At 38.4% G+C, this 18,052-nt stretch overlaps 1 protein-coding gene across 2 annotated transcripts in view; it reads left to right on the top strand.

The window, feature by feature from the left end:
- The first annotated feature begins 259 nt into the window (after nt 1–259).
- Nucleotides 260–18,052, top strand: part of Gucy1a2 (guanylate cyclase 1 soluble subunit alpha 2) — a 295,914-nt gene continuing 278,121 nt past the window's right edge. For both annotated transcript variants that reach the window (XM_047518478.1, XM_047518477.1), the window contains exon 1: nt 260–855. In XM_047518478.1, the coding sequence (XP_047374434.1) occupies nt 550–855 (306 nt within the window). In that variant the 5' untranslated portion in view covers nt 260–549. The remainder of the gene's footprint in view (nt 856–18,052) is intronic.

Below are 18,052 nucleotides of genomic sequence, written 5' to 3'. Positions count from 1 at the left end.
ACCGGCGGAGGGAGAGCATGCGGGGGGGGGGGTGGATAAAGGGAGAGGAGGGAGGCGGGCAGCAAGTGGAGAGAGGCGGGAGGAGAGGGGCGGGAGGAGAGAGGGGAAGGGGGCGAGATAGGCGCGCAGGCGGCAGAAGCCTCTGCCTCCCGGTCCGCGCGGGCCGCAGCCCTCCCCGCCCGCTGTCAGCGGTCACACATTCGGTGCCTCCTCGCGAGCGGGAGCGCGGCGCACGGCGATGCGCTGAGGCGGGCGCTGAGGCGGCGCCGCGCGAGCAGCAGCAGCAGAGGCGGCGGCGGCCCCCAGCCCAGACCGGCGCCGCCGGCAAGCCCGGGCCCCAAGGTGCTGCGGAGCCCCAAGTTCCCGCCATGAGCAGCTGGCTCGCGGGGCTCCGCTGCCCGGGGGACTCCCGCCCGGCAGAGCGCGACCGCAGCGCCCCGCGGCCCCGACGCGCCTAACGCCGCCGCTCGCCGGTCCCGCCACCGCCGCCACCGCCCGCGTCCCTGCCACCACCGCCGCCGCCTCGGCCGCAGCAGCACCGCCAGCAGCATGTCTCGAAGGAAGATTTCGTCCGAGTCCTTCAGCTCCCTGGGCTCCGACTACCTGGAGACCAGCCCGGAGGAGGAAGGGGAGTGCCCCCTGTCTAGGCTCTGCTGGAACGGCAGCCGGAGTCCGCCCGGGCCGCCCGAGTCCAGCGCGGCCGCGGCCACTGCCGCCCCAGCCCCGGCTGCCTCTGCTGCCGCCGCCGCTGCTGCTGCTGCCGCCGCCACGGCCGGGGCCAGGAGGGCGCAGCGCCGCAGGCGGGTCAACCTGGACTCGCTGGGCGAGAGCATCAGCCGCCTGACGGCGCCCTCGGTGAGCGGGGGACGCAAGGGGGGCCAGCGCTTCGGGAGAGAGGACTGGGATCGGGAAAGTTGGAGCCCGGCGACCAGGGTCTTGAGCGCAGCGCCCGACCGCTGGGGGGCGGCCCGGCCTCACCCTGCGGGTCTTAGGGTTCCCGGTAGTTTCATGCCAGACCTGAACCCCTGGGCTTGGGAAAAATGGGGGTTAGGACACGAGAAGAGAGTCAGATTCCACTTTTGGTGGTCTCCTGGTGTGAGCGAGTCCGCCAGCTTGTAGCCCTGGACCCTATTTCATCACTATCTCCCCTGATGGCCCCCGTGCTCCTTCACACCCACCTGTTTTCTTTCCCCAAACTTTCCCAGGCACTCTGCTTTGCAGTTCCATTTCCATGCCTTTCATTTCTGTTCTTCAGCATCCCAAAGGAGCCCCAACCCATGCCGGAAAGCCCTTCCTTTCCTTATTTCCCACACTCTATTGGTCTTAGCGTGACCTTCTCTGACAGCTTTGGATTCCACAGGCTGTCTGCATTCTCCATTGCGTCCCTTTTCTCAAATCTTAAGAACTGTTTCATACTTTTCCGAGCTGCCGTCTGACCATAAACCTGTAATCTCATCTGCACCAGTAGCTGTTTTTTTCTCATTCACTGAGCATTTATTGAATTAATCTTCTTCTCTGGGTAAACTTAGTGTATGGTTTTCTAAACCTCTCTGGTAATTCTTACACCCTTGTCTTATTCTTCACTCTCCCTTTCCTGGATTCTTCAGTGCTTTCTTCCTCATTTTTTTTCATGCTTTCCTCATATTAGGCCCTTCCTAAATGTTTGTTCAACGAATAAATGCATTGGTAAACCTCTCCATATTGGTACTAATCTCAGGATGTCTGTATCTGTAGTTCCAGGTCTACACCAGACTCCCCCTGTTCCAGGCATCCTTCCAGAGCACTCCTGCCCAGGCATTTCAGCTACTAGCTTTGACCTTTATTGTTTGCAGGAATGTCAGACCTTTGATCCAGTCTCTGTCTGGATGAGCTGTCTTTTCAAGGAACCCACTCTATTGCAGACAGAATCCAAAGAAAATTTAGTGTGAAATCTCCGTCCACCATTTAGCCCCACCCAGACACTGGAAACAAGGACTTTAATTTCTGACAGCACTCCCCCCCCCATTCATCCCTAGGACTTTAACTTCTTCAAAGTTTTCACAATGAATCTGAACATTGATCTTGTTTGCTCTAAGTCCCTTTTGAGTCTCCCTTTTGAGACCTCCCTTTTGAGGTCCTTTTGAGTATCTTTCAAGTGGTGGTAGGAGGGACTTGAGAAGGGTTGTGATGCTTAGGAAATGGGTACAGTTATGAGGCAATCTTACAAGTATCCCCTTGGTACTTGCACTAATGGAGAATAAACTTTTTTAAACTACTCTCAGTCATCTGCCTCTTCTTGTGTATTTTGCCCTTTAATATACCTTTCTGTCACCTTTTTCATTGATAATGTGTAAAGAAACCTCAGAATTGGCTGACTGCTGTTTGCTACTTTTCCCTACAAATGTTTCTCAGGCAGTATAATCTTAGGAACTATTTCATGTTGCACATTGAACATAATCCTTTATAAGAGGAATTCAGTAGGTGTATATCTGTAGGTTTGTGTCAGTACCTAAAGCAACATTTGTACAGTATACTAATTCTTCAGTACAATTGATCCATATTTAACACAATGATCTTACTAAAGATAATGATTAGTTTTCAGGGCACTGTCTTTAGAATCCTGGAGTTTTGTTTTTGCTTAAGAATCAGAATTTTAAAATTTCTAAAAAGTAATGGCAGTGCCTCTGGTTATGCCAGTTTACCCCAAGACTATTTTCAACTGCTTGCACAAGGAGTAGATAAACTGTATTTACTGCTCTAAGTCAAATATGAATGCCTTTGTTATGAAAAATTGGATACTCAGATAAAGATTTTCAGAATAAGAAATTTGGAAATAATCATGTTGATCAAACAGTGCAGCAGCTCTCTGTACTTTCCATGCCGTGTAGCAATTCTTTTCTATTTTGAAAAAGGTGTGTCGGGAGGATGATGAGAACATGCAGGTGAATAGTGCAAACATCTCCAACCCCCCAAGGAATGTATAAGACAACTTTTTTACTGGCTAAGCACATCACCAGTAGACTTTAGTGACACAAAGATAAAAGAGAGGTTATATTTCAAAGAAGTGACTTACATCCATGTGGTCCTTACCCATTTCCTTTTGTTTGGCAATCAGTGTTTTGCCTCAAAAAGTTCTAGTAGATTCATTTTCTTACATTGTCAGGATTCAAAACTTCTCTGAGAGCCCTTGGAGTTATGAAATATGCCCTGTCTACTCCTTCTTATTAGGAGTGAACAGCTTGTAAAACTCCTCTAGACCAGCCATTACCAGACAGGAATTTCTAGTTGTTTTTAACACTATGGGCTTTCTTGCATTCTATTGCATCATGCTTTAGAGAAACTATTGCTATCAGAGCTCCTGTTTACCAGTGGTCTTATGGTGAAATGTATCAATCACTTGGAATTTTCTCTTAATTCAGAATGACTTAAAAGTAGAAAAATGGAAATGAATTTAACAAATAGTTGGACATTGCCAAGTAATTAAACTAGTTATTTGATCCATGGAATAATCCAACTCACAGTTTTTATAATTTAGTAGACATTGATGTTGGTTATAAAGATTAAAGTACTTTATATTATTATTATTTTTTTGGGTGCTGGGGATTGAACTCAGGGCCTTGTGCTTGCAAGGCAAGCACTCTACTGACTGAGCTATCTCTCCAGCCCCTATATTATTTAAATAATACAAGTAAATTGAGTTAGTGAAGTTGAAAAAAATTCCAGAATTCAAGAGACCTGATTCTAGTTTTACCTGGAGCAATGAAATATTTGTATATCTCTGGGCTCATTGCTTTAATTCTCTAGGTTCCTTTTCAATTGTACAGTGTCATACTAAGGGTTCCTCCCTAATCTGATATTTTTTAAAAACATATACTGTATTTTCAGGCCTTGGATAAACTGTCATAATGGAAAATGAAATAAAAATAGGGCATATGTAGTGAATCTTAAAACTTTTGAAGGAAGTAGATTATTTTCTTAAATAGCAGCGTAATTCATCTAATTAGTCAAAAATATTTGAAGATCCACTATGTGGTAAGTGTTGTGGAGAGCACTGGCAATACAAACACTGAGCAAACATAACTGATCTTTGACCTCATGGAACTTCTTTGAGTTAATCTTTCTTTTAAGGAAACTGTGCTGAGGGAAACATAAGAACTCCATTTGTCTTGCTGATGTCTAGGCAGAGTTTTCTTTATTATCTACTTTGGTGGTTTGATTCACTGTGAATCTCTGGAGTACAGACATGATAATAAAATAACCCTAATGACTGGATTTAAGGCATAAAAATCACTAATTACATTATTTATTTTGAAACAATTTAATACTTGGGAACACATGGAGAAACAGCTGGGAATTTTACATCAATGTGAATTTAGTAACTCATTTATTTGTATTTTATTTTTATAAATGAGAGTTGCTTAGTTTCCTTATCACTTTGACATCAGTGTTGGATTTGCTAATGTCAGCCTGTGGTCAGTGAAGATACGCCAGTAGTCTGACTCAAGGGCAGGGCTTCCCTAGGTTTCTTGTCAGAGAACTGTTGGTTGTTCACAACATTGCAGGTGGCTTTGCAAACCTTAGAAGCTAAAGAGAGCGGAATGACAGGAAGAAAAGTAACAGAACTGGAAGGATGGAAAATGAGAGGAGAAAAGCTACAGACATAGGGAATAATCTAGAAAAGTGAGGAGGGAAAAATGAAAGAAAGCTGGGATTTAAAGGGTAAAAAGCCAAAAATTATTTTTATTATTTTGAGAAGGAAAATTATATTCACAAATGCCTACGAAAAAGTGAAAGGACATAAAAAATGAATATTTAACTTAATAAAGTTAACTTTCTAACGTGTAAATCCTTAAGAAAAATGCTTAGAAAGTATGAGTGTGTCTAGCATGTAGACAGTGAAAAATACAAATAATTTATTTGTGAGGTAGGATATTTGATAATTTTTGTATTTTAATTAAAACTCTTTAGATTTGGGACTCCATTTGGCTAAAAAGTTTTGAGGAACAGATTTATTGCAATTTAAAATTAGATAAAATATATTACAATTGTTAAATGTTTTCACATTTGTGGAAATTAGATGGCATAATTTGAAATCCATAGTTAATGACTGTTGGTTGCCTTTCTATATCTCTTATCCTGGAGAAATGGGAGAACAATTGGTAGAATTGGAAGAACAAGGATAATAATCCCCCACAGAGTTCCTTACTCAGTGTGATACTCTGGGGAAGCCACCTCCTACCTTCTTTAGGCTTCCTCTTTTGTGAACTAGAAATAGTTCACAAAATGTTGTAGATGTGTTGTGAAAGAGGAGTAATAGTCTTTGAAAAACTCCCTGAACCCAGTAAATAATAGTTTCAGGGTACAATCCATGAATTTCAACCAAATTTGAATCCAAAAGATTTAAATATTTTTCCTTTTTCTCCAATAATTCAGTTGCTTATAATTGTATTGGAAAAGTTCATAGAAGAGGTTAGCAGATGTTAAGTCCAAAGCTGGGGCTGGGGGAAGTGGGAGGAAGATCAGAAGCACTTTAGTTTGTTGGCATAGCCAGCCAATCCATTAAAAAAAAAGTAAAACTGGAGCCCTTTTTTGGCTCCCTGGCTATGATACACATACTCAAGCATGTCTAATCATTGCAGATTCAAATGTTTCCACCAAAATACTGACTGCTGTGTGCAATGTGAGGGCAATTATATTAGGTAGAATGTAGGTATTTCACAGCAAATTAATTTTAAATTAGAAAAAATATTAGGTGAGTGAGAAACAAGTCATTTCATTTGTCTGAGAATTCCCTATCATTCCCCATTTATTGTTTTCAAACTGATTTTTGTATGTGTGCTTAAAGGCCAGGCTGTGAGATGCAACAAATACCCAGCTAAAGGCTCGTGTGCTTGGTGTGTGTGTACAGTGCTCTATTCTTTGATTACCAGCTTAGTTGCAAGGCCTTCATTCTAAAAAGAAAATCTGACAAGAAATGCCATCAGTGATTATTAGTTTGTAAGTAGAAGTGATGTGATTATACATTCCTCCTTAGTGTAAAATTTGTTTCCCTTGAAGGATTAGTAGATGCATGGAGTAGTAGTTGAATGTTATATATCTTTCCACTTTGTATCCTCATTGCTCTTTTTGTTCACCTATGCTTTTGTTTTGTTGCCTCTATCATACAAATCTAAAAGTAAAATAAGAAATACGTATTTTATTAAACATAATAGCAAAATAAATGTGCCAGCACTAGACATGTATAATGTTTATCATGAGTTGTCAAGAAGGTACAATTTTCCCTTTTGGGATTTTACACATCATGGGAGGAATTTTTAATGTTTTTGCTGTCCTGGGGATTGAACCCAGGATCTTGTGCATGTGAGGCAAACACTTTACCACTGAGTTACATCTGTAGCCTGAGGGAAAAATCACGTGGCATAAGCAGGGAGAATATTTGCCAGAGGCTATCAACTTTCTAGATTTTCTTAGCAGTCCCTTGTTTGATGTATGAGCCAATAATTTAACTCAAAATGCAAAGCCTCCTTTTAAATTCTGACTCTATCTTCAGTGCACATATTTATCTGGCGTTTAGCACAGAACCTGGTACTTAATGGATGTTCAGTAAAGTGCACAGAATAAAGGAATGGATGTTCTTATATGATTGTCCAATTGCGTTTATGTATCTTTTGTGTCTGATATTTTTGTGGTGTATTTGGTTTTGTCAAACAAATTATTTATATTTTGCATCCAGTGAGACATACTCAAGTGTGCAAACCTGCTTGAATTTTGTTTATACCTGTTATTTGATGCAAAACTTTGGAAGTAAGTTATATTAAAATAAGCATATGGAACAGTATTTTCCTTCTAGGACTCTTTGAGTGGCCTATTTATATTTTAAGAAGTTAGGTAAATGTAATGACTCTCTTCCAGTCTGGATTGCTTACATTTTCTACACAATTCTCTGTCAAATGAGAGAAATGTTTGTCAGCAAGCGGGCTACTGTTGCCAAAAATGCACTGCAAGGGGATGGAAATGACATCATTTTGGTACTCAAATATCTCTTCAGGACAGGATCTGAAGGTCTAGAATTATGTGCCATAAACTAAGAGTATCTCTTAATATTGACAATTCCACACCTAGAGTGATTGAGGAGGTAGAGAGCTAGAAATCTCTCTGAAGCTGGAGATTTGTTGGGAATGTTGTGGTGAATTGAGAGAGTGAACATGTTTATAAATAGGATAGTGAGAAGTCACTCTTGAACAGGCTTTAGTTGAGGCTTATTAGGAGTTCTTTTAAGTTAGTGGTTGTCAGACTTATAAGACATACTGTAGAACATTGTTAGAATGTAGATTCCTAGGCCCCATCTTCTCAGAGTTTGGTCTGATAGTGCCAGAGAGGGGCCTACACTCTACATTTTGAACAAAACTCCAGTTGATTGCTGGGCACTCTAAAGTTGTGTTTAAAGGTGACTGAATCTCATAGCTTGGAGGCAATTAATCTAAGCTCCATGAGCTCTTTAGATTGATTATTTTGAGACAGAGTCTTGTCAAGTACCCAGGCTAGCCTTGAACTTGTAATTCTCTGGTCTCAGTCTCCTTAGTAGCTGAGATTCCAGGTGTGCGTCACTAGGCCCAGTTCCTTTATTTTTTGTTGGTGCATTGTAATTATACATAATTCTGGAATTCATTGTTACATACATATATGCACATGATAAAACAATATAATTTGGTCCATATTATTCCCTGGTATTTTCCTTTCCCTGATTCTTCCCTCATCACGGTACCTTTCCTGTATTGGTATCCCTTCCATTTTCATGAGAGTCTCTCATCCACCTTCTTCGTTTTTCCTCTCTAGCTTCCATGTTTGAGAGAAAACACACAATCCTTGGCATTCTGAGTTTGGTGTATTTTGCTTAACGGGTCAAATTAATCTCCTTGGTTGTGCAGTAGAAGGCATTTTCACCATTTGTAGCTTTATTTGTGCACTCTTTCCCATTTTCCCTGAGGATGTTTATGTTCAGTAGATCACATGTCATTACTATAAATATCTTGTGGTCCCCTTCTTCAAATAAAATGAACTGATATTCAAAATCATTGCGAATCTTAGAAGAAAGGGAAGAAGAAAGGTTGTTTTGAGTGTCAATTTGATATCACCATCTACTTTTCCAGAGACTGATATAACACTTCTCAAATGCTCCATCTACTGGTTCATTTTTAGAGGAACGATTTGTTTCCCTGCCAATGAAAAATTTAAAAAGGTGAAAGAAGAAAGCAATAGATCTGAATGTCAGATTTTTTCTTCTAGAAAGAAAATGAGGAGGTTCAGATATTAGATGCATAGGTCTACCCCTTAAACACTACATCACAAAAATAGTTGTGGTTGCTAACCTCTACAACCTTTGTCTTTCTGTCATTCATGAACATGTCAGGTAGGGGTCTAGTGGAACGCTATAAATAATGATGATTGATTATTGGAAGACTTGGCATTTGTAGACAACTTCCAGAACCAGTCTCTCATAAGAAGAGACTATCTGCTGTTACTTTAGTTACAAGTCCTTGAAATCCATTTTGACTTCTTTTCCATTTACTGCACTGTATATTTTATGTGTAAGTCTACTGTGTCTAGTGACAAAAGTCAAAATGTTCTAAAATACATTGTTCCTTTATGCCTATGCTTCTTTATGAATGTACCTTCCAACTTAATATTGGGAGAGGATTTTTTTTTTACTTTTTAATGCACACACACCCTGTTTTCTTTGACTGCAGTTTTTCTTCATAGAATACTAAGTTATGGCTCACATCTCTACTATAGGCCTTATTGCATTGTGCCGTGATTTTGCTTTATTCTAACTTCTTCAGACAAAAAACCATATCTTATTTATCCATGTATGCCCATGCCCAGCAGAAGTTCTGAATTATAGAGGCACTCAATAAATGTTTGTTAGAAAAATGGATAAATGATTGAATAAATCCTGATATAGTTTGTGTTATATCTGGCATTTCTTTATAGGCAACAATATATTTTGTTTTATTTTAATTGTTCCATTTATAGTTTTTTTCTCAGGCACAAATAATAGTAAATGTGGTTATAATACTGTTTTCTAAAATGCTTCAAGCATTTCAGAACAGCACCATACTTGGTGTTTTATTGAAGCTTCACAATAATCTGTGGATTTTATAATGAAAGTACTAACACTAGCATTGATTTGTTGAGTCCTTACCAGGCTCTGTGCTAAGTGAGCTACACATTTCATTCTATTAACTATGGCAGCGATGCAGGGGTGATGCCTTTCCCTGGTCTACGAGATATCAGAAACCTGTGTCTCTGACCTTTTCTCGTGATACTCCAGTCCACACTCAAGGTTCTGTGATGTGCTCTTTGAATACGTTATACAAGCATCATCTTGACCCAGGACTTTTGTCATCTTCCCCAGGCGAGAAATCCTCCTCACCCACACCCTCTCTCAGTTCTTCACATGATTTCATCTCAGAGTCATCTCATCAGAAATGGCTTTCCCCATCAAACTTTCTCTCTCATATTGTCATTTATTGGTTGTTTTCATTGTAACACTCATCACCAGTAATTATCTTTTAATTTACTTGTTTACTAATATATTATCTGTCTTTCCTCACTCTAGTTTAAGTTCCATAGGGGTGGGGACCTTGTCTGTTGCTTCCTGTGGTCTTTGCAACTCCTTGAATAGTCCTGGCTGGATAAAGGCAGGTTCTCAGAACATCTCTATTGATGTGTTGTGGTATTTTGAGGGAATTCCTAGGACTTGGAAAAGAAAGAAACTAGTTTAAACTAGTATGCATGAGAGAAGGAGGATTAGTGTGCATTAGACAGCTATTATGGATGTAGCATTTATTAAGTATTTTCATAATATATATGATTGATTTTTCAAAGTTATAAGAAAATTTAGATTCAGAGAAGTTGAGAGACCTGCCTATGATCACAGTTAATTATGGATGGAGATAAAGATAAAATCTGGTCTAGTTCCAAATCACATATTCCCTCCACTGCACAGGTGCACCTTTAGGGATGGACTAACTCCCTAGGTACCTGGAGTACAGCTGCAAGTGAAACCTCAACTGTCAGCCCTTATATGTAGGGCCTGGGTTGAAGAAGCTGCCTTGCTCAAGGTCATGCTTCATTTCTGTGACTAATCAGTGTATGGTAAGAGGCCTTGGCTCCCTTGCCCTAATTCAGGCAGCTCTGAAGTCAGAACTCCACATAGGGTCAACTGAGGCCTCCACTGAGACTGTATTACAGTTCGACTTTCCCTCTGTCTAATCCTGCTTTCTTCTCTGCTGTTTTATGGATGTTGATGCCAAGAGTACTCCCTAATAAATTTCCTGCGTGCATGCTGATCTCCTTTTTAGAGTCTGCTTTCCGGGGAACCCAACCTGTGATAGTTTGTGAATGGTTATGGCATTAATTAAAGTATAAAATGTAGCAGTGGGAAGGTGGGATGTGGAAGAAATATAACAATAACCTTGGATTTGGTTTTCCTAAATTTACATGAAAATGGTTATCTCTGGACTGTGAGCTCTTTAAGAGTTTGGTATTACTAAATCACTAGCCTTAGTACACCGCCTGTCAGTCAGTTCAGTAAGCAGAGAATTGAAGATTTGGGATTGGAGCTTGGAATGGAGCGCATGGTTGAAGGTAGCAACTTTGGAGGTGATAGTTAATATCTTGAAAATTGACAAGCTCTTTGAGTGAAAGAGAAAGAGAAAAATAGTAGCAGCAGAGAATTGGGAAGCAATATACAAAAACAAAGCATAAAATAAAACCTGGCAGAATGCATTTTTTTTGTGTGTTAGAAGGGTGTGAAATGGCTGGGGGAACAGGTGGATGCAAGGGTGGTAGTGGTTGATGTTTGCAAAACAATGAAGAAAATTTAAGGATAGTACTTTCAATCCCACTGTGAATGAGTTTGCTAGTGGATTTAGAAGAAAAAAGTTGATCCTGCATTTGAGATAGAAAGCTGTTAAGGGAGGTTTAAAGAGGGAGTGTTTGATGGGCAAACAGAGGACATCAGGGCACACATCTCCAACACATGTGGCAATAAAAAGGGGTGGGGGAGAGAAGGGTCTGTGAGGCCAAGTCAGAGTTTACTGAAGAGGTGGAGACTCATGTTTGAAGGTAATAGAGGAAACTGGGGACAGATGAGATTGATGGGATTTGAGAAAGGATAGGGTTGCTCTAGAGGCATTCTTGAACTCCTTTCCCAAGGATGAGGACACTTAACTTTCTCTGTTCTCAAGGGAATGCAATATGGCACAGTGCCAGAGTTTGGTTTCATCTACACCTAATATAAATTTCATTTTCAGCCTTATCTTTATTGTATCACTATAATTCAGTGATTGGTCAGTAATTTTGTATATCTAGCAACTATCAAATTTAACTTGCCATGCCAGGTACAGTTCTCTATGTATATCTTAATGGTTGGAGCTGTACTAACCATGGGATGTCAAATCAGGTCTGAAACGTCACTACTTCATCCTTCAGTAATTTTATACTCAAATAGCAAAGCGTACAGGTAAATAGTAAAGGGTATGCTTTTTCATTTGTATAATCCTTTTCCGTTATAGTTTTTGAATGGTCTTATCAGTTTTAAAATTCAGATTTTCTCTTATCCTTCTGAAGTTATAAGTTGAACACCATGTGAAAGGAACTGCTTTTAAGTTTGTATTTGTATTAGTTTTCTCCCTTTTAGTCTTAAAAAAGCTGAAACCACACACACTCTTTTTTTGTGTCCACTACAACATTGTTCATTGTTAGAACTCTTTTTGATGCTTTTTTTGATACTAGTGGAAAGGTCACTATTGGAACTTAAGTATCAGGAGACAAGAAAATAGGACTTTATTTTGATATTATATCGAATAAATTTTATATAATTGAAAGGTGGTCTGGAAAGTAAAATAAAGTCAAATAGGATATATATAATCAAGTATGGCTTTTGGGCCCTCTCCCTTTCCTTTTCTGGGTGAATTCTGTTTAATTTTTATTAATTGAAGATTTTTATCTATTTTACATACTGCCAAAGTGTATGTCTAATGGCATGTTGAAGTTGATCAATATTTTTAAATGAATACATTTAAAGTGAATGTATTCATTTTGACTACCATGCCAATGTTAAAAGAACCAAAGTAATAAATACAAACATACTTTAAAAAAATCAATGATATTAACAAAATGGAAGAGAATATACAGATATAAAAGTTATATCATTTTTATTTCTTTGTCACATATTTACTATATGCCCACTCGACAATCTTGACTTTGCTGTTTCATGAGCCAGAAAATAAGATCTATGGGCTAAAACAATGGCTCTAGTTATCTTCAGAATTCTAAAAAAGGGTGTTATGTTTTCTTGGAATATGCATGATTTGCTCCACTAGTCAGCTTGTGTATTTGCAGGAAAGAATATATTTTTTTTCTACTTGATCTAATTGATCTACTTGATCTAATATTTTTAAAAAATTCAACATTATTTAATTAAACAGATATTTGTTGTTGACCTTTTCTATGCCAGAACTGTGAGATGTCTACATTATATGGGGAGAATACTATCTTCCCTTGCCCCATTTTTTTTCCTTGTGATTCTGTTGCAAACATTTCAGGAATGAAATTCAGAAATATTTTATCTTTTGTCCAAACTTCTCCTTGTATAGTTTCCCTTTCAAGGGAAAGCAAGAACTTTGGGAAGCAACGTTCATATTACCCCAAGAGCAAACTTGAGGATCACCTGGGGTGTACCAGCAAGGAGCCAAGTCTTCTTCATTCAGTAGGCTTCTGTAGGTCTCAGCAAAAGAAAGAGGCATCTCATTTAAATGTCTGTGACCAAATTCTCTCAGAGCCTGGTCTCACTGAGTGCCAACTTTCTTCCAATTTCACTTTTTCCTTTGTGATTGGTTAAACTTGTGTACAATGTCTTCATTATTGAATATTGCTTTAACAAACATTTGTTTTTTAGCTTAAGATGCTTGTTTACTTTTCAAAGAGGAAAGGATACAGAGATTCTTGTAGGTTGTTTGTCATAGTACTTACACATAAAAATCTGGGTTCATTTTAATAGCATATTGGAAATACTGGCCTATGTATTTCTCTACATGTGGGTATCTTGGGAACTGTCTAACCAGTATTGATTATACAGCGTGGAAGAGACTCTGCCTAAAATACCATTTAATAGAAATCTGGAGAGACCATAATTACTCTCATTGTGTCTTTTAAAAATTTGCCCAAAATAATGAAAATGCCTTTTACTTTCTTAACAAAAGAATCTGCCTCCAAAGGCATTTATTGTAGGGAGTGAGAATAATGAGATTGGGTCGTAATGGAACAGAGACTGGGGGTAAGAGCAAATCTTAGCTACTGATTATTGTAATTCTATTTGAAGCTTTAGATAAATATGAGGGAGTTTCTAGTGTGTATCCTAGAAAGAGAGATTTATTGTTTCCACCTGATGTAAAGATCAATAAACACTTTGTGGGTCTGACAGTGTTTACAAGCTACAGTCTTTCTTTTTTCTCTTGTGTTAACTTATTGCCATTATAAACACATTTCAAAGAAAACTAATCTATCCATTTATTCTGAATTAAGTTCTTTTTCCAAAAGTGTGCTTGAAAAGTACCAACCCAACTTTGTGACTGAAAGAGAATGGATGAGATTCATCTGTAGTTTGTTACAAATGATTATGTGAATTGTGGTCTCGGAGACTGCTGCATGCTAATTTTCTAAGCATTTAGGCACTTTCCTTATTTAGCTGCATTCTTGAGATGGGCATTGGGGAAGATGGAGGAAATAATTGATTAAGTTGTAAAAGTAATTCTCCACCATCAATCTATGTTTTTTTTTTCTTTCTTCTTTTCCCTTTTTTTTTTTGTTTTTTTTAGATACTGGGGATTAAACACAGGGCCTTGTACATGCTAAGCAAGTGCTTTACTACTGAACTGTATCTCCAGCTTCATGTGTACACACTCTCTCTCTCTCTCTCTCTCTCTCTCTCTCTCTCTCTCTCTCTCTCTCTCTCTCTCTCTCTCTCTCTTATTGATTGATCTACTGTAGTGCTGGGGTTTGATTCCAGGGCCTTGTGCATGGGAGGCCAGTACACTGAACTATACCCCCAGAACTTCTTTCTTAACAATTTAGAAAAATCCAGATGATTTAGATCTCAAACACTGAGTTGACACAGATATCCAATTATTTTGATTTTCGACAGGGAATGTATCACTTTAATCTATCACATTAACAATGACTCTAATGACAGAAATCAACAAATTCCATTAGCATGCAGTTAGAAAAAGCATTTCACCACAAGTTGCCACAACATAAAATTTTATCAAAGAATACATACTAGCAAGTCACTTTCAAATATGAGTCAACAGAAAATATTGCCATTGTATAACTATAAAATATGGATCTAAAAATAAGATTGCCAACAATTTTTGACCATTAGATAAGGTATTCAACCACTTTATCTGAGTTATAAATCAAATCAAGATGTTTGCCTGAAAACATAAACCAAAAATAGCAAACTTTATTATTTTGCTCTTGCAGAGTGACTAATAGAAATGAAAGCAAAGGCATATCAAACTAAAGTCTATCCGAGTTTCTTTCTTGGTATTTTATACCAGTGTAACCTCTGATATATTATGGATTAAGGGTGAGAAGAAAACTGTAGAGATGTTTTATTTTTGTTAGTCTCTATTCTCAGTCTCTCTCTCTCTCTCTTTCTCTCTGTCTCTCCTCACCCATCTTTCCATCTTTCTTTTTCTCTCTCAATTCCTAAATCAAAACCTCATGCCACAAAAGTCTGCTATGAGTATCCCAACAGATAAATTTTGACTGACCACATTTTAAATACCTTCTCATGTTTAATTAATTGAAAATCACCTTTCTTAATTTCAAGCCCTGTAGGGGTGGAAAACAAGTATTTTTTGGGGGGAAGTTTAGGAATGCATGAAATGGAGATAACTCTCCAGACATCCAATGTCTGGTCTCAAAAGGTTCTGCCATGTGACAATGACTACATGGTAGTGGTCCTTCTGAGAGCTTCTTAGCCAGTGATCTGGAGATCGCTGTAGTTGCAGTAAATTATTTAATGTTCTTAGTCTGTAGGAATAGCACAGATATATTGGTTATTAAAAACTAAATAATGATAAATTTATAGTACTTTTGATGATGTGGCATTAGACTTCTACATTTCGGATCAAAAATTGTTTTCTGTTGCCTTAAAGAATTATTGCTACTTTAGATTGCTTTTAAATAAGATTCATGGACCCGAATGTGGCTCGTGTTGTCCTTATGGTTTATGATGCTTAGAGATTCCAGAGATTTTACTACTTATATGGCTAATGTATGGATTAATATATGTTGTGCTAGTTATAGATGCTTCTGCACTGGGTTATAACAGTATAAGCCCTATGCTAGGTATGCAGAGGAATTCAAATATTTTTAGAACCTGGGAACTAGCGATTGGTGTAGTACCCCATTCCTAAGCATCATATCATTAAATTCCCTGTTGTTAGGTGTGAATGTGTATAAAATGCTTATTTATATAACTTGTATGGGTCAACTTTTGGTATTTGTGAAGCTGAATGTCATGGTGAGATATTTAAAACTGATGTAGTATTGTAGAAAGAATTTGAAAAAAAATATAGTGTGCCAAAAATATTTCTCCTCATCTGTTCCCAATATCCCTTTCTTACTCACATCCTTTCATCATCTCCTTTTCCTAATTACTAATTTCCCATTAGCTAATGAGACAAACAAATGACTAGTAATACTACACAGTTAAAAATTTGGTTCTAACATGAGTTGGTTTTGATGTCTCTTGCTCATCTTCTAATGTCCTCTGCAACAGTTCATATTAGGCTGGTCATTTTTTAGTAAACAGCTTATTTTGATTAGTCTTTAGTGTAAGCAGATTTTGGAGAGAATTTTGAAAATCCAGGGCTTTCACCAATTGTACAATTTGTTTTTTAATGCCTAGAAATACAAAGCATTAGTGATGTCACTTTTGTCTTTTTGATTTTTCCCACTCAGGTCTGTGAGTGCATACATGATGTGTTGACCTACAATTTCCATACAGAAAGGCCACTAGCTTAAGTAATATCTTTGGAATTATTAAATATGCTTTAAAAATGCATTATCCCAGGAAATTATGAAGTAGGCAGGTCAAGGATTATTAGAACCAATTTAAGGATGGGAAACTGAGGCTCAGAAAGAAATAGCAACTTGCCCAAACTTAAGGATCTAGTAACCACCTACATTTTAACATCCCATTTTCCTATTCAGATCCAAAACTCTTTCTACCACGCCATTTCTCTGGTCATGCATGAATAGTTCCACCTTTAATATACAATATGCAGTGTTGTTCCATGTCACCTCCCGTATGTCTCCTACTTCATGACTTGGTCAGGAGGGACTGGGCCACAATTTCCTGAGGTTTTTCTTGAACCTTACTATTCTTACCAATTTTTTAGTTCTGTGTGACAGTCCTGTGTTAGAAATGCTAAAGGGCTGTTTCTTCATGGAGCTCTGCTTCTAGGCTGACCTAGTTTGCTTGTCCACTGTCATGTTTGTATGCTTTGGGCTCCCATGGGTGAGGCAGCTATGAGCATACTGACAAAAGTCATCTTCACTGCCAACAGCTTAGCTTATGCCATCACTTGAAGTTTGACTTATGAATATGAATAAAGTCATGATTACCATAGAAATAGTTACATCATAATATACATTTTACTGTGTGCATTGCGTATAGTTGTGTATAACTGTAATTCACATGTCTTGGCATAATTAAATAATTTACTAGATGGAATGAAAAAGGAATAAAATAGTTATGTAATAGAATGACAGGTAGATTTAAAATGTGCTTAGATAGTTTAGAATGAAACTAAAAATTATAAGACTTTACATGTCATGCAGTATTAGTGTTCTGCCTGTGTGTCCCCTCCCCTCAAGAAAAAGTGTGATTACTCTGTACCTCTAACTTAGGAATCTAGAGACTAATGATGCACAGTCATTATCTGTCAAACATCTGCCTAGTAAACTGGTTTCACATCCATTTGGATCCATTAGATCTGATTATATTCAGACCCTCCTTGAGTTTTTCAAGAGGTGGAAGCAGTGGAGGTGGGTGGGTTGTGGGGGACCCATCTTGCCTATTGTTTGGATGTTTCACTATCTGAGACTTCTAAACTCCAAGGACATTCTCTTGTTAGTGTTTTAAAGCAATTAGACTCTCAACCACTGACTGGTTAAACAAAATGTCCATGGCACTTTGGTTGACATCTGAATGACAATTTACTTATTTACATTGAGCAATAACTGTGAAATGAATCTCATTATTCAAAGTCTTCATGGTCAGCACATTTCTTACTGTTCAGTCTATAGAAGGAGCCAAGTCATAATCAGAAATTTGCTTTAATCCTTTTAAAATCAAAGCAAAATCAATTTTATGCCAAATTCTTTAATTCAGCTTAAGGAGCTTTCTTGTTGAAGGTGAGACTGTCAGTGAGACCCGATACTTCAAGTTTGTTCATGAGACTCCCCTTTTAGTCATGGTGGTTGAAGAATTTTTCTTAATTTAGGAATAATCTTTTTTAGTATGACAGAGGGCCAAAAGGCCCCAAGGCAGCTTTAGATAAAATGCTTCTTAAGCAATTTCCTTTTCCTTCTTTTCCCTATGGGTTGCCTTCTGTAAGTACACCTACTCCTCCAGATCTTCTCTGTGATGTTCACCTTTAGAGATGTTATATCTCTTGCTCAGTGGGATATTTTCATGGAGTTACATCCTGGCAAGTGATCGGAGGTAATTCTCTGTCATCCACTTACAAATTATCTTTTAAGTGAGTGCATTCAGGGTTGACAATGCATCTTCTCATTTTATGTGTTAATTTTATAATATAATAGTCAGGTAGATGTTTTACTTACCTTATGCCCAGAATCTTGTTGGAAAATGTTTCACTGTAGCTCCCCAATACTGGAAATATTATAGAGAATTCTTTGGAAATACACAAATGGAAACTGCAAAGATGTTTTAAGAGGTTACAAGTTATTTCCTTGTTATGAGGTCCACTGC

Source organism: Sciurus carolinensis, chromosome 11, assembly GCF_902686445.1.
Source record: "Sciurus carolinensis chromosome 11, mSciCar1.2, whole genome shotgun sequence".
Classification (NCBI taxonomy): domain Eukaryota; kingdom Metazoa; phylum Chordata; class Mammalia; order Rodentia; family Sciuridae; genus Sciurus; species Sciurus carolinensis.
The sequence above is the reverse complement of the archived record's forward strand: the minus strand, read 5'-3'. Positions and strand labels throughout refer to the sequence as shown.